We start from the raw sequence: 27865 nt of genomic DNA, 5'->3' as shown, positions 1-27865 counted from the left end.
AGGCGCGCAAGTTTCCAGCCGAGTTGCGTGTCCGCTTCCACGAGCTCCATTAAAGTTTCGACACCATGAGCAGGGAAGCTCATTCATTTGAGAACTTTTAAGCCAAGGGCGCTCGTTCGCGGACTGCACGGGTACAATGACGGGCTTTCTCCAGCGGATCTACCGATTAGAGGTAAGTTTGACTCAACAACCTGTTAAAAACCGCTCACCTCCACCGCGGAGACTCTCCGTGACTATGTACATGTCCCTGCAGAGGATTTGAAGTGATGAAAAAAAAAAAAACAATGGTAAATTTCTGAACCCTGAACTCGTTGTAATTGTTTTTGTAATATTACAGTAATTCTCCACAGCTAACAATATCCTGACAGATTTCTGTGGTAATTGGGGCATTTCACTGCAGTGAGCACATACAAAAGGAGCCTCAGCTGTCCTCTGAGGTCTGCTTCCTGTTGGAGCTTCACCAAATGGTGCCCCCACCCCCACCCCCCCTTCTTTAAGTCCAGCTGCCAGGACCTGCACTCAGTCCTGGTTAATGAGTAAACTTTGAGAGGCTCTTAACCAGGGCTGTCAAAACATATTGCCCCTGGGCAAACAATACCCCACAAACGTGCCAGTGAGAAGGTCCAGTCCAGCCAATAAAGTGCAAAAGATTGAAAGACACTTCCTGAGATCTTTCTTTTTAAAGTAACCGTTGTGCTGAAGGGATTACATTGTTTAAGTGAGAGTAGCAGGCACGACACAACATTAAGACCTGTGCTGTTCAGGGGAAAAAAAACTGATTGTGTAAAAGTTTGGATTAAACCAAATTTATGCTCAGATTTTGCTGGTCCCTGGCACTTTTATTCAAATTGTGCTGTGTTTGACAGAAATCCATTTGACACTCCTTCTTTAAGCTCTGTGATACTGATTGTGATTTCTCTTTTGGGTTAATTCCAACAGTGAGCTCCTTACAAGGCTGCAGTGTTTGCACTGTGACCTGCGATTTCGGACGCACAAAGACAAGAAGCAGACCAACAACAACCATGGATATTGGCAACGATGTGGATTTGTCCAATAATAACATCATGCCGTTGTGGAGACGGCGTCCAGAAAATGGTAAAAGTCTTCAAGGCTCAAGCAAACCCAAGACCCGGCCCCTCAGTTACCACACGAATGGGGTCATGACTACGGACTTCCCCGTGGAGGACAACGGTTGTTCGTTCACCTTGAGCCAGCCTGCGGAAAGACTGGTGGTGGCACCCCCGTGCAAGAACACCGCGGTGTTGAAGCACATTTTACACAAACCTTCAAGGAAAAACCGAGTCGTTCGAAGCATCAGCATCGGACACTTTTCCAGTGCACGCTTCTCTCTGTCTAAGCTCAGGTCTGACGACAACAAATCAGTTTCGCTGTCCAACAAGGTGTGTAATGGAGACTGTGCCAAGGGAAAAAACACTAATGGAGACACTTTATGGCCTGAGAAACATCTTAAGGCCCTTCGGAAATGTGTGTCTGGTCCTTTCACTCTGCACTCTCAAACAGACCAGGTAGCATTTGGGACAAATCCGGCTTCCCTGGACTCCGTTTCAGTTCACCAGTCTTCACCTGCGTTGTCTCAACGCACTCCTAACATCAACAACAACTACTGTGAACTGTCCTCCCTGTCGTCCACTTCCAGCTCCTCTCCCCCTACCCGCCGTACCCTCACCCCCTCCCACAGCTCCACCTCCAGCATCCCCTCCCTCTCCTCCTTAACCTCCTCGGACCCCCCGACCCCTCGCTCCCCTTCACCCGCAGACAGAGGGCAGCCACAGCTCAGACAGTCTCAGAGTCACTCGTCTTCATCCTCGCAAGACACCAGACATGTCTCTTCATCTTCCTCCGTGTCCTCCTTGTCCCCCACGCCATCATTTTCCCCTTCCATCTCTCCCTCACCCTCCATTGTCCTCAGCACCCACAGCCCCGCCGCTCTGAAGATGGGCACCCAGCAGATTATTCCCAAGGGTTTGGCGTGCGATGTCCGGCAGACTAAGGTGCCTGCCGCCGGCTCTCAGGCACAAGGTTTGGCAGGGCTGCTGGGGTTGGATCCCTCCAAGCGGGCGGCGAGAGCCGTCAGCATGGTGGAAACAGGGGCCTACTTCTCTACGGGAGTGGGCCACGGTGAAGAGGCAGAGGGGGAGAGTGAGAGCACCGGAATGCTGAGGAGAGGCCTGAGGAGCACATCCTACAGGAGAGCCGTTGTGAGTGGAGTAGAATTAGAGGTCCCAACAGTGGATCCCAGGACACTTCAGCTGTCCCAGCTCGATATCAAAGGGTCCGATATGGATAACTTGGATTCATCATTCAGCCCGGCAAGTGCAGGGACTGGAAGCCTCACTAGACCCGGAGCAGCTAAGCCTGTGAGCCCCGGGACACCGAGCATCAGCCCCAAGGCTTCAAAGGCTGTCAGTCCTGCATTGGAAAAGCTGAAAAGTGATGAGAAAAACAAGGTGGGTGAATGTGTTTTTGTGCAGTAAATGTACTTTGTGAGTTCAAAGAGGCCATTGTTGGGATGTCCTCAAGTCTAAAGGATTTGAAGAATTTAGACCATCAGAATATGGAAACCTCTTTAAACCGTAGCTCTTCTAAATTACTGCTTTATTTAAGTAGATAAAAGTGGTGAGTTTTCCAGAATCGATCCAGTCGAATCTATACAACCTATGTTTAACAATATATGATAAAGTACTTTTTCTTGATAGACGTCTTGGTTGAGCTGATAGGCCTCTCCGTGCAGTTTTTTTTTTTTTTTTTTTTTTTACACCATGTAAATGTTTCCATGTTCACCCAGAACTCTGGTTTCGTCCCACAATACGAAAAAACGTGGGCTTGAGGTTATTTAGTGACTGGAAATTGCAAGTAGGTGTGAATGTGAACGTGTTTGACCTTCGATGGACTGCTGACCCGTCTAGGTTGTACAATTTCTTTCTGTCACGGTCAGCTGAGATTGAATGGTGAGCAAACCATCCGCATCAATAAACAACCTTAGGAATCCTCTGTGAACGTTGGCATTGCATTTTATTGTTTTCGTTATGATTTATGATCCATTATGAGTTCACAATCTCTGTGATTATTACATTTTTTTATATACATATTTGCTTTGTGCTCATAGATCGCTGTGACCCGGACATTCGGTATCAGGGTTAAAGTCCGAACAGTAAAATTACGACAGAGATCGAGTGTTGTGGAACAGACGAGGCAGGCAGTCTTGGCAGCACCAGCAGCAGAAGTTGGGACAAAGCCTTACAAGGAAACAATTAATGTACTTGTTAGAAGACATGACGTAATGTGACACTGTGCCCACACATAAACACACAGTGGCTCTGTAATTAGACGGGGTTACCAGAAAGAGCAGAGGCAGGTCATGACAGGTGACAGGAAGTTCACAAGCCTCATTTCATTTTATTTTTTTTTTTTTTAAAAACAGTGCGTCTGCATGGACACACATGCGTGTTGCAACACTGACATTTGTTTTTTTCGTTTTTCAGAGTCCCGATAGGAAGAAGGTCTTGACCAGTCAGCTGACGTTTGATAGCGAGGGTGAGAAACTCGCTTCGGCCTGGTTTTCACGACATTTTCAGTCTCATTTTCTTGACTGTTTATTTTCAGCTCTTTCTTACATTAGTGATAAACTGTCTCTGTGCGTTTCAGAGGAGGAGCTGTACCAGAACTATCAGGAGAAGGCTTTACATAATGACTCCGATGAGGACCCCGATGCCCAAGAGGCCAAACCTGATGACGGCATCGTGGTGCAGTACCGACCCATTCGCACCTCCTGGAGCCAGCTCAGCGTGGTTAGACATAACACACATGCACACAGACGCGAGGAGGGTCCTTTCCATTCCTCTACATATATCTGTTGCTCTGGCTGTTGGGTCTTGGAATGCGAGTGCTTTAAAGAATGCTGTCATATCCAGTTTGGCCACTATACGTACCCATCCTCCCACTGTCTCTGCGTCCCCCCGGCCCCCCTGCTGCCCCCCTGCCCCGTTGCAGGGAGTACTTCTTCTCATACTCGAGCAGGCTGGGAGGCAGACAGCTCAACCCACAGGAAGTTTTTGGAAGCCCTGCTGGGACTAATGCCAACATGTTGGCACATCCAGTGTTGTCGTCAGACTGGAAATATGCTTAAAATGCCGCCTCTCTGGAAATGTGTGGTGGCTTTGCATTACATAATCTAGTTAAGGCTTGGAATGGGAAAAAAAACCCCAAAAACATAGGACTATAGAGGAGCTAGTTTAGTTTCCTGCGAAGGTATTCCCATTTATTTGTTTACTCACTTAGCAGAAAGCGGGAGCAAACCCAGGCAGTAGATGTGATTGAGTTTCAAATCAACTCAACTTTATTTACACAGTGCAGCGCTTTCAAAACAACCACGGCTGAAGCAAAGTGCTGTACATAAATAGACATAAAAACCTTAAAACTTAAAAGTGTGAACTATAAAAACAAATACAACGGCAACGATAAAAACATGAGCAGTGTCGCGGGCTGAGTCAGAAGCCAGGGAACAAAAACGGGTTTGTTCCATCACTTAGGAGCAGCAAACAGAAAATACTCTTGTCTCCTCTGAACTTCGGTTTAGACCTCAGCACCGTCCGGAACGGCTGATCTTGAGGCACCGAGCAGGAGTGTCGGGGTGAAGCAGTTGAAAGACTTAAAAACTAATTTTAGAATCTTAAAAATGAATTCTAAAATGCACGACCAGCCAGTGGAGGGGAAGCCACAGTCGGAGTTATGCGTTATCTCTTACGCGGTCCGAGGGAAGACTGGCTGACTGCAACATAAAGTGTCGGCTATGATTGCTTCTGAGATCTTTGGCTGGGTGCGCTCGGGCTCTCACGCATTAGGAATTCGATTGAAATTTTTGAAACCAAGGATGATTGTGTTATTGTTTATTTAACCAAGAAAAGGGTGATAAGTCCAGCATTTCTGGCCGACCAAAAAGTTTCTTTGAATAACTTTTCCCTCATCGCTTTTTATCACAGTGGTGTCTTGGTTTGTATGTGGGCGCATGGCTGTTTATCCAGACCGTATACTTGCATTTTTAAGAAAATCCTCCCACTATGTGATCATTGTCCTGGTGTGGCAGGAAGTTCAGTTCTGAATAAAGTCCAAGAATCAGATATAGAAATGGTACCTTCAACAAACCTTCTTTAGCCTTGTATCTCCGATGTAGGGTTTAATGAGTCGTCACATCCCAAAACATTTAATAAATCCAAGCGCTCCCATCATTATCTCTAAGGTGTGGTGGTCACAAATTAAAGTGTTTTATTGAGCTCAAGCTGTGAGATTTGGATCGTCTCGCTCTGTTTATAAATAGCCAACACTGAAGTTGACCTTTAATCCTTGTTATTTGTGCCATTGAATTGACTTTGAATATAAATAAATGATTGATAGTTTTCCAGTTACACCCAATGAAAGTCAATTGTCATTTGTCACTCATACTGAAAACAACTTGTGACGTGGATTTCACGGAAAAGAAAGTGTGAGCAGTGACCGTCCGTCAGTGGGAAGGAAATCAACCTGCGAAACCACTTGAGATGTTTGATCTGTAGCACGCATTTGTCCTGGTTGTTTGCTAAACACTGCGGGGCAGATACTCCTGCATGCAGTGATACTGCTCCTCCGGGAGTGTGGTATCACTTCCTTCTACCTTTTTCTACAAAACCGGATAGGAAGCTGGTGGAAACAAGGAAAATGGCAGGACAGGATTTCCTCCTGCTTGCATGAGCGGGTTAAACATAATACAAATCTGCCCTCGCAGCCACATTGGTTAAATATAGTGAAACATGAGAAAGGGGGATTGCATTTTATTGGGTGTTATATTCAGTGGAACAAAGCTCACAGACTGACTGACCCAGCAGCCTCAACACACACAGTCCATTATAAAAGATTGCTTTGTTTTAATCTGCGGCCGTGTGGCAACACTTGCAACCCTGCACACTTTCTTTCTGTTTACAGCCAAACTCCATATTCAGAACAAGTTCAAGAAAAGCCCATTTTATGTTTCTAGCAGGGACGTTGAGGAACAGTTTGATTGAGCTGGAACAGTGAAATGACAGTCATTATATTGTATTTTAGGGCAAAAAGGTGTGAAGACATTAATAAGATTGTACATTTAAAGCAATATTGTTTAAAAACCTGAAGAAAAGATTGATTTCAGGGATCCTGGTCACTATGGTGCAAAAAATAAAAAGTCTAAAAAAAACCAACAAGTTTTCCATTCATATTTGGCATTCAGGATGTTTTATTTTTTCTGTTTGTTTTTGGGAATCCACCTTCATAGTATGGCTTTGAATTGACTTCCATCGCTTAGCAGAGGAATTGAATCGGATCATCTGGGTTTGGTTTTGTGTCGTGGGCGATGGTTTGCCAGTCATCAGATCATGCCGTTCCCTTGACTCGTCTGTCAATGACAAAACAAGCTTTCACTGCGGCATCATTGATCCGTTGTTGTTTTATAGCTCGTGCTCTTGCTGCAGTCCCCAGTGAAGGAATAGGCACGTTGCACTTTTAGTGGAAAAATCTCAGAATGTCTCACAAATTTTTTTACAATTTCTAAGGTTTAATGTTGCATGTTTGGCACCCCTGGATTAGAGTCTTGTGCTCTTTAGTGAAGATTGTTGTTTTGCCATTTTCTTCATCAACCTCACGGGCTCCTCACTCAGTTCGGTATGCAAAGTGCTTCTTTGTTTGTGTGCCGGGACAATAGTCACAATCAAAAAACAAGTGACAGGCCCGCACCCACGCTAAAATTGCAGATGGCTTGTGGCCTTAACGAACCAGTGTGCGTCGTGTTTGTAATCTTTCATGACTTTAAACATCCCTTGTTTCTTGATCTCTGTAATTTCTTTTTCTACGTTTAGGTTAAGAAAAGTGGCTTGTCCGACGTGATAAGTCAGGAGGAGCGCAAAAGACAAGAGGTAGGAGTCATATTCTTCCATTTTGTTTTGTTCGTATCGTTTCGTTAAGGCTCAGGCAGCATTAAGGAGGTCAAGCGGCTTGTTTTTCTCCGCACAACAAATAAAAACCCATTAAGGGTACAAGAGGAAGCCTGCATCATGAGCCGTGAAGGAAATTCATTCAGCGGGGAGGACACGTGGAACACAATTGTACACGGCATGATAGAAAAGACAGACTGACTCATGAACGATTAAACTTTCATGGCTTTGTTTCTTTACATGCTTAACATGACCGAAGCTCACAAATATGTCAGAAATGTTAATGACACAGACCGACTAATGAATCGGGAATTCGTGGCGCCCTTTCCTGATTAGCGTTTGTTGCGTTATTTCGTTTCCTTCCTCAGGCCATTTTTGAGGTGATCTCCTCGGAGCACTCTTATCTCCACAGTCTGGAAATCCTCATCCGCATGTTCAAGAACTCTGCAGAGCTCAGCGAGGCCATGACGAAGACCGAGCATCACCACCTCTTTTCAAACATCACCGATGTCTGCGAGGCAAGCAAAAAGTACGTGCTCGTGCGACTGGATTCTAATCATTAGCTGTTGTAAACAGTGTTATGTTTATGTCTGGATATGTTCAATTTTCTACATTTTGATATTTTAGTGTTTAAGCATCATGAGAAATTATTGGATAAGATGTGTTAGTTTTGGGTGCATTTGGGGATTTCTCATAGAGTGGAGCTTTTGAGGTTGGGTTATGGCTTCATACATTTCTCACACGTTGAGTGGAAGACTATTTAATTTAACTCAACTTAAAAAATGGCAATGTTCAAGAGCTAAAAATAACGAAAAGAGCTAAACAGCCGGAACAAATAAGCCCTCGTATACGTCGTTTCACAACAACAACAACACCATGCTGTTTGCATGCCAGTCCAGCAGTTAGTGGTGTTTTTGTAAATCAGCATGTACACATGCATGCAGAGATTAGCAAGAATTAAGCATTCATCCATCTTTTAGCAGTGCTTTTTCGTATATGCCGACTCAGCATCACTGTCAAATTCAAAGGAGAAAACGGCACAACGACTTTGGGATCTTCTATTTTTATTACTTACTATACTCTCACATGTGCAGATAAAGTATTAGTGCACGCATGTTTCAGAAAAGTTGTTGGCTATATTGAAAAAGCACAGTTTTCAGAGATTCCCATCACTGTTGTCATGGAAACAAATGGTCAAAATGCAATAAAAGTTTGCAATTTTCAAATATTCTCAAAAATAGTTAAAGCATTAAAAATAGCTTTGAGTTTAGCGGTCTATTTTATTGATAATATTCTATATGGACTGTTAATTAAGATTCATGTCCATGGAGTCGTGGATTTCTAAGGGTTCCTTTTAAACTGAGGGAAACATTAACGGACCTGAAGTCATGAAAACTGAAACTTGGGGAAAACCGTGGTGCCTCAGCTGTTCTGGGCTCAGCCAGACTCCATTATTTTCCCAAATGATTGACAGTTTCTTTCAGGGACTTATCTGAGACATAATTTTTCTGGCGTTTTCCATGAGAACAGCCTTCACTGAAAATTGTATTTTGCTTCATCAGCATTTTCAATCGCAAAAAATCCTTATTTCAAGTTACTTTTCACCTTTTTAGCCTTTACACCCTGAAGTCAATCCTCGATCAGTTGACTTCAGTAAGTCCTTAGCCGAGATCATATTTCGCCTAAGAAACAGAGTCAAGTTGAAAAACAAGACTTTCTTTACACCTTAACTGTGTGCTCTAGTGTGACGCCCCGCAGCAAAATCTGGGTTAATAAATCAAAGCGTGAAATTAGTTTACGCGACCCTTTTACTGTTACCCAGGGTGCTACTTCACCCCAGGCAGAAATGCACACGTGAAAAGAGTTTTTTTTTTTTTTTTTTTATGAGTTTTTCTTTTTCTTTTTCAAACCAAGTGTTACTTTATTGTGTTTGCATATATCCTGGAAATTCTCTGCCTTTTCGAGTACCCTATCTTCATGACATGCTGAAGGAGTTTGCAACACCAAAAACATCAGATGCATAAAGCTTGTCATCTGTGTGTGTATATTTCATTTTGAAACTGTGGAAACCCAGTGTTATCAGATAACACCCTTCACTTTCTCCAGGCTATTAGGCATCAGTGGATTGACAGCACTGCCTTTTCTCAGGCTTAGGATTTGTATGAATGGTGGTATTAGTAAATTCCTCAGCGATTTTTGTTGTGCTTTTGTTCAGACATGTTGCAGCCCATCTCACTCCCCATCTGTCATTCCGGTGTACAGGCCAGCACAATAATGGGAGACTATACCCTCCTTACCCAAATACATAGACGGAGAGGACTGCAGGCCTCAAGATTGTCAGATTGGTCTTTAATAGCCGGACAGGATGAATTGGTTTATCTCTTGTATGGTGAAGCTCTCGCAGAATCAATTTAATGTAGGTAAATTGTTTTTGAGAATTACACAGAGCTAATTAAAAATAAATGGGTTAAAACCTCTTGTTTAGAGTCAAAATGACTTGTCAAATGCACGATGCACAGGGAGGACATAAAACACTGCACATAAATGTCCCACTCTAGTTTATCTCTTCTGCCTTCACCTCCTGACCTATGACAACATTGGGGTGAAGCCTTGACCCGATCAAGCTCAGATGCAGCACCATTTGTGCGGGTGTTTTGTTATCGCGTGCACATGCCTCCGTTAGAAAGGATAAAGTTCACAGAGTACAGGGTCATGCTAAGACACAAGGCTCCACAGTCAAAGATAGCATACTCTTCCCCTGATAGTAAGCAGGGATGAGGTGGGGTCAAAGCTCCAGAGGTGCTCGTGCTGATGAGCTCAGACCTGATCCAGCCGGTCAAGGTCAGCGTCCTGTGTCTGTGCAACAGTTTCCTGTTTGTCACCTTAGTCCACGCACGCAAAAACACTTAGTCTCTTGATGTCGGACATGTGGGGAGCCGTTAAAACCGGCCATCTGGCGGGTCTCAGGAAAAGGAAAAGCCTCTGTGTTATGGTTAATGGTAGACTGTGTCTATTTTAAGTGGTGCTGAGTTCCTCTTTTGTCATCTGACGGTGGCTTTCGAGTTGAGGGGCTTGTCCCTGGGAGCCTGTTTGAATGGAGTTTGCTTGTTCTTCCTGTGTGTGCATGTTTTTTCCCTCGAACTCCCGATTTCCTATCACAATCTAAAAACATACATTTAAGCTTACGGACTCTAAACTGCCCATAAGTATTTACCCGGTGATGAGCTGTTGACTTGTCTGGCCTTCACCCGGAGTCAGCTGGGGTCAGATCTCGGTCCAAGCAGCCCTGGATTGAAGATCTGCTTGTTGTGACTTTCTTCATCTCTTACTGTCTTTCACTTTAGGTTTTTTAAAGAACTGGAGGAGAGACACGAGCAGAACATCGTGATCGACGACATCAGTGACATCGTCTGCAAACATGCTCAGTCCAACTTTGACCCGTACGTCACGTATTGCTCCAACGAGGTTTACCAGCAGAGAACCCTGCAGAGGCTGGTGTGAGTGACCCACAAAGACACAGAAATATTTGTTTCAATCATCCAAGGATTAGATCCAGAATGGATGTTCCGACGCTCAGAACCACATTTCCTGCTTGTCATCAGTCAACCCATGCCTTCCTCCGTGCAGGTCTAAGAATCCAGTTTTTAAAGATGTACTGACCAGGATCGAGGGCCACCCAGACTGCAGGAATCTCCCCATGATCTCCTTCCTCATCCTGCCCATGCAGAGGATCACTCGCCTGCCTCTTCTCATGGACGTGAGTACAGCACTGACATACAGTAGCACAAACTTTGTGATGATAAGACGGCCTCTTACGCAACACGCTTGTTTATTCCTGCCGCCCTCATTCTGCCTCAGATGACCGTTAACCTCAAAGATATGCATGTGACCTTACATCACTTCTTATTAACCTTAACTGATTTCACTCCTCTATCCTCCCCAAGTGTTTTTTTCTCTTTAACTTTCATGTTTACATTGGCACCACATGTCTCTGCTGTTCCTCCCTCTCTTCCTCCTTCTTGGTTGACGTATATTCCCTGCTCTCCTGCTCTCGGTCAGCGTCTCTCGAGGCGCTCTGACGTTTACGATTGTACACTCGGAGGCTTTCACAGCCTGAGAAAGTCTGGTTTCGTGTCTTTTCTTCCCACAGCTTCGATGTTTTTACACAACTTTTTTTCAATTGAGAGCTGCTGTTTGTTCGTCTGCATGTCTCAATTAATTGTTGGTGTATTAAATCCTTGTTTTGCAGACGATTTGTCATAAGACACCAAAAGACTCGACGCAGTATGAAGAGTGTACACGAGCTTTACAAGCCGTCAGCAAGGTCAGTGGTCGGTTCACCGGGTAAACGCTGAAGGCATCACGCTGCTTATATTTACTGTTTCCTGACTGGGCTGCGACTAATTACAAAGACGAGTTTCATTCATTCCAGAATTCTCTATTGTCACATAACTTTTCTGTATCTGCTGCAAAACAAATTTGTATCTTTTGAAAGACAATTAGAAGTACCAGAAATCCATTCTATTGTGTAAATATCTTGCAAAGTGCATACAGAACCCCAGGCAAAATTTTAACCCAATTTCACTCGGTGTTGGTGTGACATTCTTGCAACAATTGTGCAACATAAGCAGAGTAACAATTCCGCAGTGACAATTGGTTATTTTCTTGCATGCGTATGTCTCCAACTTGTACTGAATTGTTGCAGCGCAGTGAGGCAGAGGCTTTATAGATCAAATCAACAAATTTCCCCTTTAACTGATAAGTATGAACAAATAAATTAAACTGTGGCCTATCGGCATGGCACCTTTTCTGCGACCAGGTGGTGAGGAAGTGTAATGAAGGAGCTCGCACAATGGAGAGGACAGAAATGATGTACACCATCAACTCTCAGCTGGATTTCAAGATCAAGGTATGTGTGTAGATGAAACCCATGAAACCGGTACGTACTGAATCAGCGTTTCAAGAAAATACAAAATCACATTTATATCTCGACGTTAGTCACGTTTTACCTCTAACCTGCTTGCAAGCAACCCTCCTGCTTACTGTAAGTTCATATCTGTCAAGAGTTTAATCTAAACTTGTACAAAATGAAAAAGCCAAGACGGCTTAATTTGTACATGCACATTTCAACAATCATGTATAATTGGTTATGAAAAAGGTGGATTAAAAAACAAAGGGAAGCTAAAGCAGTTATTATATGAATAGTAATACGAGCAGTCCAGGCTCAAAACTTCAGAGACACAGACAGAGCTTAAGCTTGCCTAATTAATGTTGAAAAGAACAGTTGGTACATTGAGACTTCACAGATGTTGAGTGAACATATTTTCAGTCTGCACTGCCGTCTGTTAACGCACGCTCTTGTTTTAAAAATTCATCTCGGCACATGAAGAAAACAACACACGCTGCGTCAGAGCCTCATAGTTTCTCTCTCCCTCTCCTGCAGCCTTTCCCCCTGGTCTCGTCCTCCAGATGGATGGTGAAGAGAGGAGAGCTGACGGCGTTCGTGGAGGACAACGGCATCTTCCTCAAGCGGACGGCGCGACAGCAGGTGTACTTCTTCCTCTTCAATGACGTCCTCATCGTCACCAGGAAGAAGAGGTGCGTCTCTCCGGGAGCACGCGGCCCTCTGTGTTCGATTTAGCTGGTGTTACTGTGGCCTTTTGCTCGCAGGCTTTGCTCTTAACTTCACCTGTTACGGCATATTAAGGATGGCAGTGTAACCACAGGCCTTCGGTTTTGCCACGGCATGCATGAGTATGAAGCATATGTCATCCAGGCTATAGAGTACAAGGTGTGTACTTATGTGTAGTTCATCATCGTGTTTGAGCTTGTTCTGGCAAATAAGGCTCATCTAAAGAACAATTGCTGTCCGTGGAAAAAAATGAAAGTAATATTCATTCAAATAGAGGAAAGGTTGATTCAATCACATTGTAAAGCTTAAAACAACATTGAAAAGGATTTGTATGAAGTCTCTATTTATAGATAAGCTGTGCAGTCAGAAGGAGCGTTCACACTGCCGCAGTTTCTCATGGGTGTGTTTACCTGAACAGGTGTAGTCACTCGAACCTGCCGCAACTTGGCATTAAACAGCTGAGCTCCACCTGTTAACCTGCGCGTTGTCAAAGTTTTAACATGTCCCGGTGCTATGAATCACCTCAACCAGTGACGTAAAACTCATTTACAATTCTGGGGCCACGCAAAGCCCGGTTTTATCTTGAGTGGACCACACGAATAAAATGAGAACATTTAGATAACCTTTAGATAACATGTGAGTACATTCTGAAAGTATTCACATTTATTTCAACATTGCTTTTATACTGTGTTTTCAGACAGTATAGTTTTTAAGTTTTTAGTGCAGTCTCTCAGCTTAGATCTGAGTCATGTGTTGTGTTCACTGCTCTTAGTATAACTGTGCCAACCCCTGCTAATACATTAGATATACTTGTTACTATTTAAATTTGCAAGGTTATCCAGCAGGCTGTATTGGACTTGCTACCTGACAGCTTTTGGCCTACGTGTCCTATGCTGGAGCAGACCTGGTCATTGTCAACACTGTCACCGAATCCCCCCCCCCCCCCGATCTCTGTTTCCTCTAGTTGGAAGCATAAACCATAAAGACCGCTTCCTTGAAATGATGTGGTTTTCATTTGCTTGTGTGTAGTGTGGGTGTGTGCGTTGCTATTTTTGCCAAAAAAAGAAGAAAAGAAAAACAATCCTTCCCGTCCATCTCCTCTGTGTCTGGAACTGATTGTCCTGCCACTTGCAGACACAGAATTCCTAAGAATCACTGCAAAAAAAAAAGAAAAAGAAGGAAACATTCCTTATGATATTTTTTCTGGGAATCTGATCCAGGAAGGCAGACTTCGGCAGTGTGCGGTGTCGGGCATGTGCTTGGAGGAAGGATTGAGAAAAGGGAGTGCTCAGGAATCGGAGTGTGTGTGTGTATGTGTGCATTTGAATGGGAGAAGCTGTTATAATATTGGTTTGTGCTGCGGGGAAGTGGGGAGCCTTGCTGTGGCACGCTACTCCACCGCTCTCCATCGGTAGTAATCAAAACAAAAACACTCCAGGAGTGAGCAGGGCGAGCCAGGCTCCAGCAAGGTCACAAACTCTCCGAGACATAACCGAGCAATAGTCACTATAACCTGGAGTGTTTGTGTGTGTGTGTGTGTGTGTGTGTGAGTGTGTGTTGCCAGCAGCTAAATGCACTCTGTGCCAAAATGCCAATAGTGCTGTGTGATTGAATGATCGCGGCTTATTCTTGTCTCATTTGCACACACTCTCATTCCCAGGAATACTATCTAAACCAGGGGGGAACGGGTGAAAAGGTCAAGCCCACAGCAGTTAAACAGTAGAAAAATAAACGTACCTATAACCTGAGATTATAGGTCTATTAATCTTCAAAACAAAGAAGTTGTGTTGTTAAATCGCAAATCTTTATATTTCAGAAAGTGTCTTGCGGTTGGCACGAAATAGCATTTAATTGAAAGTAAACTTTGTGCTGGATCCACTTACCGAATTTGGGTTTCATATATCGTATAAAACATTGAATAAGACTTTTATTGCGCACTCGGTTGACCAGTCGTGCTCATTTTATTGACTTTGTACTGGATCCAAATTGGTGCTGGCTGCTGTGAACCCAGCCCATGTCGGACAGGACTATATTGTCATGCAGCGGAAAAGTGTTGATCTGCTGCTCTCTGGCTCACAGGAACAACTTACGTAACACACCAGCTGGCTCCTCTCTCATCTTCACTTCCCCCCTTTTCCTGTGTGAACGCTGGGCATCATCTAAACATTCATTATTATGGAGGCTTCCATCTCTTCCTCTTTCTCTTTTAACCCCTTTTATTTCTCTCTTTCTGTGCAGTTTTCTTCGGTGGGTGTCTCCAATCCATGACCTCTTCACTTTCTGTTCCAGTGTCTTGAAACTGACTTTCCCTATGCATGTGTGCGAGTGTCCACGTACGTCTGAAAGACGCTAATCTCATAGTCTCTCTGGAGGTTTGTCTGCTAAAAATCTGATTGCACATTAGAAATGCGCTTAGCGGGCACAGTGGTGATATCTTGCAGTGGATGCCGGCGTTATCTCTGACAGCCGGGTGATTTTCATACCAACGGGGACGTGTTGAAGCTGCTGGCTCCGCCAGTATTTTCCCTCCGAATATTTTGGTTTTATGATCTCCCTCACTTAAATTTCTAGAGGATAACTCAACTGTGACCAACCTCAAATCTTTTAGCAATAATCCAAAGTGCTCACCCCGCAAGTATGCGATGTCCCCACCCACCCCACTCCTTGTGTCATGTTAATGGTATTCCAGGCATTTTACCTGAAGGCTTGGAAGGAGTCAAAGCACTGACGCTATGAAGGTCCAGCTGCGATATTAAAACAAACACATTTCACTCCACCTCTGAGCAGTAATGAAATGCTTAGTTTGATTTGATTATAATAATTTTTCCGCTAAATGTCCTACTGCATAATAAAAAAAAAAAATATTATATATATATATATATATGTGTGTGTGTGTATATGTAGAGGTTAACAAATACGTATATGCACTTTCCACATGATAAACTTTATTTTCTCTGTGCACGACGTGGATCTCAACCCATCAATACAATAATCTATTTGCCAACACATGGTGGAAATAACATTTTGAGCTGAAAGAGAATAAATAATTAGTCAATTACATTGTATGGTACACTAGAGGAAAACCACCTGTTTGTCATGAGCTCATCAATAATAACATGTATGGTTAATAACATTTAAGATGCAGAAAGTGGGCTGACTGGTTGGCTTAGCATTATACGTAAAAGAATGAAGACAAGCTTGAGTACTCCGAAGGCCTAATGATTAACCTTCCATTTTGTTTGTATAATCTGTGCCAAAGCCAGAAGGTAAAAACCTGATTTGTGGCTCTGTGGTAGATAGAAGCCAGCTCAGGTCGTTCGTGTTTAAAGTTTTTTCATAAAGCAAACTTCAACCCGGCTCTCTTTCTCTCTTGCTTCTCGAAGCAAAATAGGAAATAAACATTTTCCCAAAATGCCCTTGAACAATCCCCCTAAGAAGAGCGCTGTGTTATAGTTAGACACTTGAAGCAACTTGATTGATCAGTGGATAATCAGGGCTGATGGGCAACAGTTGAACCTTATTGAGAATCTCCCGACTGATTTTCTCTGCTGGTCATGACCTCCGGAGTTTGTGTGTGAATGAAGACCGTAAGACAAGGACTGAAACTCGTCTCGACTACCTTTGTTGCTGCTCATGTCTGTGTGTACGTTTGCAGCAAGTAAATCCACACTAATCTACATACTGGCTGATTAGAAGCCGCTGGATGCACGTAGATTCTTAACGTGGCTGCTTTCAATCTCAGGTTCATAAAACACATGTGAGCTCCTGTTCTGCAGTGCAGTAAGAAAACGCAGGCATATTTCTTTCCTCCGTGTTCAATGCCACATTAGATCATCAACTCCAGATGTTTCTACCTTAGGTCCCGTACTGCTGGACGCAGGGTCGGTTCACGCACGCGGGGAGTTGAAGGCATGTGCTGAAGAAAGCGGGGGCAGCTGATTGAGTGGGGTGCTACCTGCATGTTTGTGGCACAGCACTGGAGACCTGCAGACGTTTGATTTGATCAGCCCTATATCACAATACGACACTTTTGTCTTTAAGGATTTAATTGCAAGGTGCTCATAAAGCGATTGATGATTCTAACGTGTGCAATAGGATTATTTCTTGAATTTTTTTTCTTCAAATTTCAACTCATATTCTTATGTAAGAAGAAAAGAAAGAAGAAAATATGTTGTTGTTTTTTTTCTCTCATAATTTGTTTCCATTGTCAAAGTAATTGCACATAATGTGAAACATTTAAACCTTTTTTGGTTTATTTGTTTTTTTTATCATTTTACTCTCTAAGTGATTACTACAGGCCACAATTAACATTCAGTCGATACGAAAAGCTTTTTAATATACAGATTGAGTATAGAAAATACTAACAACCATTAAAATATATATATAGAATTGAATTTTCTATTACATGTTAGAAACTCAAAATGAGTAATATTTTAAAAATAAACACACATTACTATGTTTTTGCCCTGTTTTCTCATCTCCATGTAACGAAAAAGAAAAACTGTATGGGGTAGCTGGAGTACCTCCAGTAAACCTACACATGCACAGGGAGAACATGAAGCCTCCGTACAGGAAGGCTTTATTCGTTTCATTTATGTCTAACGTTGCCGTCTGTATCTCACCCTGTTGAACATAATTCAGGATATCCAGGAGTTGTGCTTGTGTCAAATCCAGTTTCAGTTAGTTTTCCCGAGGAAGTAACGACACGCTTGCCTGAAGAAAAAACATATAGACTGAAGCTTCATGCATAATTCGCCGACTCTTACGGCTCTCACGGTATTTGTGATTCATAACATATGCTGTGGTTTTTATACGTTTGTTGAATGATTGGATGTGAATCTCATTTATTTCATCTCAAAGCTCAAAGCGGTAAAGATGCAAACGAAACTTTTAATTACACAAAACCAATCACTTATCTCAGGAATCTGACTTTATTTGTGTTGATTTTAAAGTCCTTTTACTTAAATATCTTCATACCTTTATCATTATTGGGCCAAACCAGTAAAATGATTTTATAATAATCTATGAATAATGACATTTTCACACTTTTCCTTTTGTTTTGACAGGAAAAGATGAGTACATCCTGAAATTGGTCATTTTTGATGCAATTTGTAGAATAACTAGGATGAAGAACCTGAAATCGTACCTGCAACAGCATTTCATTGATGCTTTTCACGCCGACAGAACTTCCACTGCTACGTTTTTCACCTCAATGTTGTTATGCCCTCTGCACTTACTGAAACTGTGTGACCCGTGTCTTCTTTATCTTATTGGAAGGTCATCCTACAGGTGGAGACCCAACCCCTCTCGTGGACTGATTCTGACTGTATGTGCGCGTCGGCGCCGTATCAAAGGCAAACTCATCGAAGTTCTCTTTCTGCTTTGTGTCTTCGACAGCGAGGAGAGTTACTCTGTGATAGACTACGCTCTGAGGGATCAGATCTGGGTTGGTTCCTGTCAGCCTGAGGATATCAACCTGTCACCGGTCCGGACCACTGCCAGCATGCTGAGCTCACGGCAGCCCGGCGCCAACCACCTGTTCCGACTGTGTTTTCGTAGCAACCACTCAGACGAGAAGGTGCCCATGATCCTGGGAGCAGAGCTGCTGTGAGTGCCTCGTCTTTCATCCTCTCCTCCTCCCGTGCTGTTTTTGTTTTGTATTTCCTTGAAGGCATCTGTAAATCATTTTGTGCTTCACTGCACTCATATGGTTCGAGTGTGATCTGTTGGATTTAACTTGAAAGCAGCATCGTGAGCCCTGGTTACTTTGCTTTATTGGCTGAATTTTCCTCTTGGAGAAAAAGCTTTGGGCAGATTTCTGCTCCCTTATCTTTTCTGTGTGCGCTCCAATATGCCTTTTAACTAGAAGTAAACCCCCCCTTCACATCTTTCCTTAGCTCTGATTTCATAGCTTTTTTTTTTTTTTTCCACCATTACAAGTCGCAGGGATATTTAGTTACGTCTATTCTCCACTCAGTTTTATCCTCTCTCTTTGTTGCTTCTAGTTCTGAAGTCACGCTCTGTTTTTCTGCTGTACAGTAGTGCTGTCTGCAGTCGTGCTGTCCAACAGACAGCAGTCTGTCTCAGATGGTGTTGTCTCGAGTGTCTTCCAGCACAATCTCTTCCACGAAGGGAAACTCTCTTCGCCTAAAGTCTGTTGGTTGTGGCCGACATGTGTGGCATGTGCCGAGAGGAAGATTCCTCCATTCAGTCCTTGAAATGCAGTCAGCTGTTTGGGAAAAGCCTTGAGACTCATGCCTGCTCGAGTTTGAGAGACTGCCCCCTTAATTCCACCTCTCTTTGTGGCGCAAACAGAGTGAAAAGCGAGGGTGCTCACATTATGTAACCCGCACAAACAAAAGGGATCGACCATATATTGGGCTTCATACAGGGTTTATTTGTTCTGCTCGGAGTTGCAGTTTTGTGCCTTCACACACTCCCCAGTCCACAGGCGCACACATTGTTTTAACTGTGATTATTTGCTGGTGGTTCAAGGCTTTGCAGTGTTTTCATATGCATGGAGCCAGCTCCTCCCCGTCCCCGTGCGGTTCAGGGTCCTTCTGTTTTCTCATCACAAAGACTGGGGCTTTATACTGCAGCTCCTGTGTTCTGCAGGGGGAGTGTTTGGCTTTTGTTTCAGCATGTTTAATATAAAACCACAGATAATTCAATCTCGTGGATAATACAACAAGCTTGGAATCTTTGCGGGTCAGACTTTCAATGCAACTTCACAGGAAAATATTTAGTTGTTTACGATTGTCTTGATTCACTGAGGATAGAAAACATTATTGAATTGGAATTAGAAAGTTTTTATTTGAAATGTTAGAGTCGGAGTAGGACTTATATGTATCCCTGCAAAATATGGAATGAATATGAAGAGAATATCCATATTGGATGTATACACAATCTCACAAATATACATATACACAATACACAAATATATTCATCCATATGATATATTAATATTGGGGAAAATGTCTTTCATGTTTTTGCTTTAGTGCAATAACGTCGCATTTTATTTAAAAAAAAGTATTTTAATACAATATTAATAAATCCTAGAAAACACACCCTACTCTGGTCTCTGCACAAATTGTATACGCTGTATGAACTTTGTTTGTTTTCCAAGGCTCACAGAAAAAAACCACAGCTGCCATGATTATTTTGTTGCTTTTGTTATTGCAACATGGGATGAATACATTTCTGCTTAAGCTGAAATACGTATGATTTTGACCTACATCAGCCATATTTTTACATTCAGTATGGAAACATTTTACCATGAATCTGCACCAAACTGAAACTAAACTCTGATTAGTTGGTGTGATCATCTGGCTGCGGAGGGAGACGTCTAGGGCTGAGAAGCATACGTCTTCACAATGTTGATCAGTGTTATAATCACACATAATATAATATTCCTCATTGAGAACAGGCTTAAACTATCTAACTTATCAAATTGTAATTAAATGTGATGTCCAGATCAGTGCAGTGAATTTTCTTTTGGATTTCACCTCCATCAAAATGGGTCAACTTGTTGTTGGTTGTTACGTTGAGTGTTGCGTCATACTCTGAAGTATATCGATTGGTTGGCGAGTGGCCTCAGGTGGTGGCTGTGCAGCGTGGTGAGTCGCACATCATTGAATTTCTGACAGTCCGACAGTCATTACAGGCCTTTGGTGGTCACACGACCGTGACGTCGAGCAACCGCAAACCCACAAGATCACAGATTTCAACGTCTCAATGTTGGATATCGTCACGATTGTGTGTAGCCACCAGCATTATTAATGACCTGTGTTGAATGCTGTCTTTATGACATCAGCTAAAAGTGAACACCCAGCCCCCCCCCCGGGGGGCTTTAGATGAGTCCTCCATGAAGTGTGAGTGGTTGTGGAAAACTCCTCGCCTCCCTCCTTTGACAGCAAGTATTTGGGGCCCTTGGCTGAGCTGTAACGGTGTGTGTGGAGCTTCTACACTGTAGTACTCAATGAGCGGAGTAGAGTCGGGAGGGGGCTGGAAACTGTCCACAGTTGAAGTGGTTGCTGGGCATTGTTTAAGTAGTCGCTTAGCAACAGATCCTCGCTAAGTGGGCCGTTTCCCACGACTCCCCCTGCAGCACGCCGGCTGCCGTACTCTCACTGATGCTTCCTCGCCGGCCCGTGCTCCGTCTTTGAGACGGAGGGGCCGGGGTCCGCTCTTTGTTTTGGATAGCCGCAGAATAGCTTCCTTCCATTCATCCCGATTTAGAGAGCTGACCCGACGCGGCACCTGGACGTTTTGTTTCTGTGGCGGCGAGTGGAGTCGAGCTGACCAATGCTCAGTCTGTCTCAGAAAGTACTGCAACAACAGACGGAGTCATTTTCAGTAGAATTGAAGTTGCTTTGCTTTTTTTTTTTTTGTTTTTATTTTATTATTATTATTTTCCTCATTAGTATTTAACAGTGATATCAGCATATGGAAGCAAATAAAAAATAATGCATAAATCATTTTAAATATTTTACTTGAGAAGCTGGAAAACAAGAAACAGATTTATTATTCTTTGAGTTACCCGACTGACCTATTGGCTAATAAACTAATTGATTTATTATTTTTTTGGACAACTTTTGTGTAATCAAGTTCATGATTATGAAAATCAAACAACCAAAAGATATCATACAATGACTTTCGAACTACTAGAATTAAGCTGACAATGGGGCATGATTACTGTTTATCTGATTATCTGAGCAGATTTAGTTCATCAACAATCATTGATTTAGATTCCAAAACCTAATTTAATGAGTATGGAACTTTTCAAATTGTACCATCGATTATCTTCAGCTTTTCTAATTCTAGGAGGAAAACAAAGTTTTTTTTTTTGGCTCCTCTAATTTACAGGGGGGGAGCCACAGCATGTTTTTGCAACTTGCACTGCACATTAGACTACTTTTAATGCCAGACACTATTACTAGTATTAGTAGCTATTCTAGTATAGCTATACTATACTACCTATACTCATAGCAAAAACCTCAGCTCGGGCTAAACTATAGAGGCGACAAATAACAGTGTAGTGTTGTTTTGAAGTATTCCAGCTCCCGCAAAACGCTCAAGAATATATCATAAATAGGAAATTAATTAGTTCAGTAATTTACCATTATTTCTAAAATGTGTGACGTTACTCTGGCTTTTATTTTTATTTTTTTTCTCGATCGGCTGATTTGTTGTTGCTGTCACAGTTCAGAAAGCAAAGCCCACAAAAATGCTGACCTGCATGTTTCCTTTGGTAAATGAGTGTTAGAGTGAATGAACACAGCATCCTGCCAGGGATTTATTAGTATGTTCACTGAAAAGCAGAAGGTCTTTTTATATATATATATATATATATATATATATCAATATTGTTCACCTGACCACTGAATTTATTCAGTTTAAGTTGAGTTTCAATGTGAAATTCCTCACATACTCACTGAAGACGTGCCTTCGCTTTTGTGGAAATGAAACTTTTGAACATATACTTGTTCTCACATTGCCACCGTAGCAGTTTCTGCTTTTATTTATTCTCTAGGGCTATGTAGGCTGATATTTTCACCTGTGTGTTTGTACTGCTGAGCAAGGTCGAAGGCGCAAGTATACACAGATAACCAAGTGATCCTTGACCTTTTGTTGGCGTTGTCTTCTATCAGGAAGCCTCACAGACGTGAGATGGCACACGAACATCAGGGCGGCCGAATTCTGACCGTCATTGTGCTTCTCCTCATCCATGTCTGTGTCCTTTCCCTTTCCTGTGACTGCCTTTTGTTCAGTATGCCTATGTCATCCTGCCTACCTCGGTGAACTTGATGCGGTGTCCATTCCCGACTCAGTGAATGGCGCTTCTCTATTAGTGGAACAGAGCGGCCACAGAAGTCTGCAGCAAAACAACTCTGTCAGTCAGATATGCAGCTATAACACAAAGCAGCGGATTATGTAACGGCCGCAGACGGAGGAGTAGAGCTTGTACCCCTGTAGCACACTAAAGTGTTGTTTTGATTCTTTCTCTCTGTCTTGCTTTTGTTTCCTAATGATGTTAAAGACAGTTATGGGAATCGCTCCAGCTGCCTGGGAATTTCCCTTGTTGATTTTCCTTCAAGCAGATATGCAATTTGCTTCTGTGAGAAGTAGCGCGTTGTACCCAAATACCACTCTGCGTAACGTGGAAACGAGCGGGGGACTCGTTAAAATAAACCCACTGATAAGGGAGAAGAGGGAAAAAAAGGTTTGGGGGGGGGGGGGAATCTGAAGCGAGATAACTCCAGTGGCCTGCTGGTAATTCTGAGTTGTGTGAGGAATGATGGTAAGAGAGCGTCTGTCATCACCCTCTATCTGCTTATGTGAAAGAGGTTTTGCACTGGAACTCTTTTCAAAGGCGAAACTCCGACCGCTGACAAATGGATTTATGATTCTTCGCATTCTCCGGGACGGTTAATGGAGAAAAGGATCTTAACGGTCGTGAATACACTAATCCTAGAGAGGAGGAGGAGGGCGAGTGCCTGCTATTGGTCCATGTGCAGTACTTAACATGCCTGCATGTAAACACTCTCTTACAATCATTTAAGATATCTTGGTGCATTCCTGAAGAATGGACCGATAACCGTTCGGCGTGTCTCCCACATGTGGTTGCCGACTGGACCTGTGAATGTACTGCACAGGCACTCACGCTTTCTGCGAAGTATTTCAGCTGTTTTAGCGCGAGAAGACAACCTTGTCATGACTGTGCACACGTGACTGTTGGCACGTATGTCCAGCTGTCCACACAGCAACACGTACCAGCTGCCTTTTCCCACAGAGCAGCGTCAAGGAATGTGAAGAACGTGGACATTTACTCCCGGGAAGCTACTCATCAAGTTCCTCTGAGAGTAGGTTTCCTCATAAATGCATTTGAAGAACAATAGTTTGCCCTCCGTGGAGAGCTTGTTGATGATTCAAATGGATATTTTCAACCATACTGATTTACTGAATAACTGAATACTTTTATCTGTGACTTTTTGGAGTGAGCAGTGACGGGTTTGAGTCTCGGCTGTTCCCTTCTGGAGATGCCACAGAAGATCATGTGAGCTTTCGATTCGGATGCCCTTCCCAATGCAACCTGAGCAGTTTTGGGTGAAAGGTCTTGCTCACCGACCCGCAGCGGTGACCCGTCAGCAGTGGGATTGAAACTATCAAACTTCTTGAACACAATAGGCCAACACAGCCCCAACGTGCACGAATAACAAGCATTATCTTATGTTACCTTTCGGAATATAATCATCTGAAAGGTATCAAACTGACCTATTTACATATTTTTCACCAATTATTCTCAGGTTAGTATCAGCAGTAGTTCTCAACTACTGCTAATTTGCCTCAGGTGTTTAAAAGTCTCGCTGGTTTTCTTCATGAGAGTCTTTAAAAACGCTGCATGCTTTGCAAAGGAAAGAACTAAAACACAGTGAATGCTATGAATTCGATACGTTCCCAGAAATTCCACATCAGATTTGTTCACATTTGGCACAATGATTTAAGCCCATAAGCTGGGTTTGTCACTCACACGCCACCTCGCAAGAAACAGCCTCCATTATACGCTACAGTCATTATTTTCTCACCCTGACCTTCTTTCCCCAGACGTCTTATTGGACACGCTGAAAGTTGATTGGTCTGATGTGTGTTAACTGAGATTATAAAATATGTCTCCTGATTTCAAAGGTCAGCCTTTCCCGGCCACCATTTTGCAATGAGAGGACACACTTGTGCTCTATAAATGTTTGATAGCCAAGGTTACAAAGGTCTTCATTATTGTTTGTTGTCGAGGGGCGACAATCGGTCCGGATCTGAACAACATGTCTGCAATGTGGGAATAATAAAGAGTTCTGACTCAGAGACGTCTGTTGTTTAGGCCCATTTGAAGCCTTTGTGATGCGGGGTCACCACATTTGCTGTTCTCAGACTGCGATTGTCCATTTTGTGCTAATCTGCATGATGCAGGCCAACAGTACTGAGTCAGCAAACCCCCCCCCCTTTAACAAAACCCGACTCCCCTTTATGGTTCACTTCCTGAGCCACCTTCAGCTCTGGCTCTCTCTCTCTCTAAATCCATCAGAGCAGGTGAAATGGAAGGTAGTGTTTCATGCAATCTGACCTGTGCAACCCAACCCACTTCAGTTTTTTTTGTTTTTTTTTTCCCTCCCATGAATCACACACGTGAGACCGAGAGCAAAAAGCAGGTCTGTCCTCTCCTCAGTCGGCTTTTGTGCTCGTTCTCCTCGGCTCTCTCTCTCTCTCAGGCTGAAAACACACCTCTGTTCTGTCTGGAGGACAAAGAGGGAGGGAACTCAACACTCACTCGGCAACCACATTATCGGTTTATCTCGATCCTGTGGAAGTTGCAGGACTCCTTGTAGTTGATACGTTCAGTATCTGAGTGATTGAAATAAATGCAGCTGCTTTACAAGATGGAAGACTATGATCTTTGGAACATAACAGGTGTGTGGAAGCTATGGCGATGTATGCAAATATGCACAAGGCTTCTTAACAAGATAGTTTTGTGGCACGATTGTCACTACATGTTTCATGCTAGAATGCTTGGATTGGCCATTATATGGTTTACGTACAAATGCTTGATTAAAAATGGTAAAAATCCATATTCATCTGCATTCCTCCTGGCCACTCTTCCTCTTCCCGTAATCATTAAAAAGTTTCTCCTCAACAAAGCCATGCACGGAGAATGTGTTCAACGTGTTAGTTCTCCCTGACGTCACAATTCTGCGTGGTCAAACACCCTCCTCATCTTCCCGTCCTCATCCTCTCACACTGAACTAATTGTTTGCACCTTTAATGTAGTTGCAATTTTTTTCTCAGGCTTGTCCCAGTTAAAAAAAAAAAAAAAAAAGTACGGACGCCTGAAAACAGATCTTAGGTTGATGATGATTTTTTTTCACAGTTTTTTTTTTTTTTCTCCAACTTTGTATGAGTTGAAACTTCCTGCCATATGTTGCTCATATGTGAGCAGCAGTGTCGGGTTGTTCTCGTAACAGAGAAACATAATGAATCCTGTTCTGTTCCGTGTGTCCGCAGGAATGAGCGTGCTCGATGGATCAGCGCTCTGGGCCATAACGTCAATAATGAGAAGAATCAGGACAGAACCAGTAAGTCTCTGCACACTTCCACGTTCGTCTGAACAGTTAATCTATGGCTCCACCTTGTGGTTGCTCAGGGAAACCACGTTTTTTTTTAGGTTTTCTTAAACATTTTGAAAAAACAAAAACAATTGATATGTTAATTAAGGGCTCACAGTGTGGCTTTTTAAAAAGATGGATGTTAATGAAGAGAAAATGAAATACCTTCTCTGACATGATTTAGTGACTTTTTTTCCTCGTGTTTTCTTCCAGATGTCATGCAGGTCGAGGTGATCCGTACTTACACGGCCAAGCAGCCGGACGAGTTGTCTCTGCAGGTGGCGGACGTGGTGCTGGTCTCACAGACTGTGGACGGTACGGTAGCGCTCGGCCGCCCCCTTATCACTATATCCTCTTTAGTAACTTGCTTTTCTCGCCTTGCTTCCCCCCTCTTTAATATTCCTCTCATTTTCCTGCCTCCCCTTTCATCATTGCACATGTACTCTCCCCCTGCAACCGTTTTCACATAATGGACGAGGATGTCTGTTTGAAGATGTGGGTTTTAAATCTGCACAAACACACACGCAAGAGCCAAAGGTCATTCAACCTTTTGGTGGCCATAGCAACTGACTCTCATGTGGAAGAAGAAGGAGAGACGGCATCAAAAGAAGATGGGACAGCGGATTGCATGCAGTAACTCAACAAAAAAACACTTTCTCCGGTTTTCACCTTGAACGTAATGTTTCCTTCCAGGCTGGTACGAGGGCGAGCGGCTGCGTGACGGCGAGAGGGGATGGTTTCTGACCGAGTGCGCCGAGCCAATCACGTGCCAGGCCACCATTGAACGCAACATGCAGCGTCTGGACCGCCTGCAGGGGCTGGAGACTAACGTGTGACAGGGTGTTTAAGCCGGGCGCGTGAAACCACGGAGGGGCTCCCCTGAGCCTCCGCCGACCTCACGACACGCAGGCGACCCTGGCCTTTTAAGCGCTGAACTCGGACAAATGAGTTCAGTAACAGCATCAGCGACCTGCCTTTGGGTGTAGCAAAGTGGGCCGCGATCGGAGGGGCCGCTGTGTGGGATGGAGATGAAGCCCGCGATTCGGACTTCTGCTCAGCATCGAGTAAATATCGGGCGTGCTGCGCGGAGTTCAAAGCAGAGACCGTCAAGAACAAACACGGCAGAGGAACAGAGAATTTCCTCAATTACTGATTGGTCCCTGTGTGGGTGGGCTGGTTTGACAGAGGGATCTGTCACATTGATTAACTCCCTGGCTGGATTAAAAAAAAAAAAAAAAAACTTCACACCCACCGCCAAAGTCATTGCTATCAACACTCTGCTATATATCTTTAAAAAAAAATAAAAAAAAAAAGTATTTCCAGTTAGTTCCTCGTAAGTGATGTGCGGTGTAATGACTGCATGCCGCCGCCGCTGCAGGAGGCGAAACAGACCAAACGGTTGTGTAATTGACGGGCCGCCTGGTGAGCGCTCTGTTAAATGAGGCTCCGGCTTCGTAGGCGGGCGCTTCGCCAGAATCGGTGAAACTATGAAGATGTCGACTGTGAGGGTGATAATAAGGCAGCTCGTTTACTGTTGTGAAACACGTTCGCTTCAACAATATACATAAAAAAAAAAAAATTGAAAATAATACATGTTTAGATATTCCCTATATCAATGGCACCAGAAAGCCTCAGAACGTTTTCCCCCCGCATGATTAATTTTACAACGTTTTTTTTTTTAGGAGAAAGCATGATTTAGATATTTACCCTCCTTTTGTTTTTTGTTTTTTTTAATTTATTACTTTTATAAAATTGAATTTTTATAGAAATATAATTGAGAATAATACAGTCCAGAACAAAACCATCATTGTAGCTTTCAAGGCTCTATATAAAGGCTCATCAGACACATATACATTTAAAGTGGGGGCTTTTCCTCCCACTGTTAGAAAACCTCACAACACGCAGGTGATTGCCATCCACCCATGTCTGTTTATGCACTTATGCAGCTTTCTTTTTTTTTGGTGTATCTTTAAGTGTAGTTTTGTTGCACGACCGTTACGTGTAAAATAAAAACATGCGTGTTTCTGGATTGATGAGATTTGTTCATGGTTTATATTATTTGGGCTCATGCGTCTAGAATGAAGTTAAAAACACGTGGCTTAACCACTCTTATCAGTTTATTG

The 27865-nt window shown here is 43.2% G+C and overlaps 1 protein-coding gene across 1 annotated transcript; it reads left to right on the top strand.

The window, feature by feature from the left end:
* On the top strand, positions 1 to 27771 carry LOC308107476 (rho guanine nucleotide exchange factor 26-like). The gene is made up of 15 exons (XM_080459814.1): positions 1 to 172; positions 940 to 2468; positions 3504 to 3555; positions 3667 to 3809; positions 6882 to 6938; positions 7325 to 7485; positions 10301 to 10453; positions 10584 to 10713; positions 11206 to 11280; positions 11776 to 11865; positions 12400 to 12554; positions 17986 to 18195; positions 25642 to 25712; positions 25956 to 26057; positions 26436 to 27771. Exons 2-15 carry the CDS (start codon positions 1023 to 1025, stop codon positions 26576 to 26578), a joined length of 2988 nt encoding a protein of 995 aa, XP_080315940.1. The 5' UTR covers positions 1 to 172; positions 940 to 1022; the 3' UTR covers positions 26579 to 27771.
* Positions 27772 to 27865: the final 94 nt, after the last annotated feature.

This window comes from Lipophrys pholis, assembly GCF_963383615.2.
Source record: "Lipophrys pholis genome assembly, chromosome: 3".
NCBI classification, from domain to species: Eukaryota; Metazoa; Chordata; class Actinopteri; order Blenniiformes; family Blenniidae; genus Lipophrys; species Lipophrys pholis.
This window is presented reverse-complemented; position numbering and strand designations above follow the sequence as displayed.

Bases quoted from the DNA above. Each gene is read 5' to 3' on its own strand.
- LOC308107476 (XM_080459814.1), top strand. From the start codon at position 1,023: ATGGATATTGGCAACGATGTGGATTTGTCCAATAATAACATCATGCCG. The intron at 11,866-12,399 runs GTATGTGTGTAG...CCTCTCCTGCAG, and splicing joins AGCTGGATTTCAAGATCAAG to CCTTTCCCCCTGGTCTCGTC. The intron at 12,555-17,985 runs GTGCGTCTCTCC...TGTCTTCGACAG, and splicing joins ATCGTCACCAGGAAGAAGAG to CGAGGAGAGTTACTCTGTGA.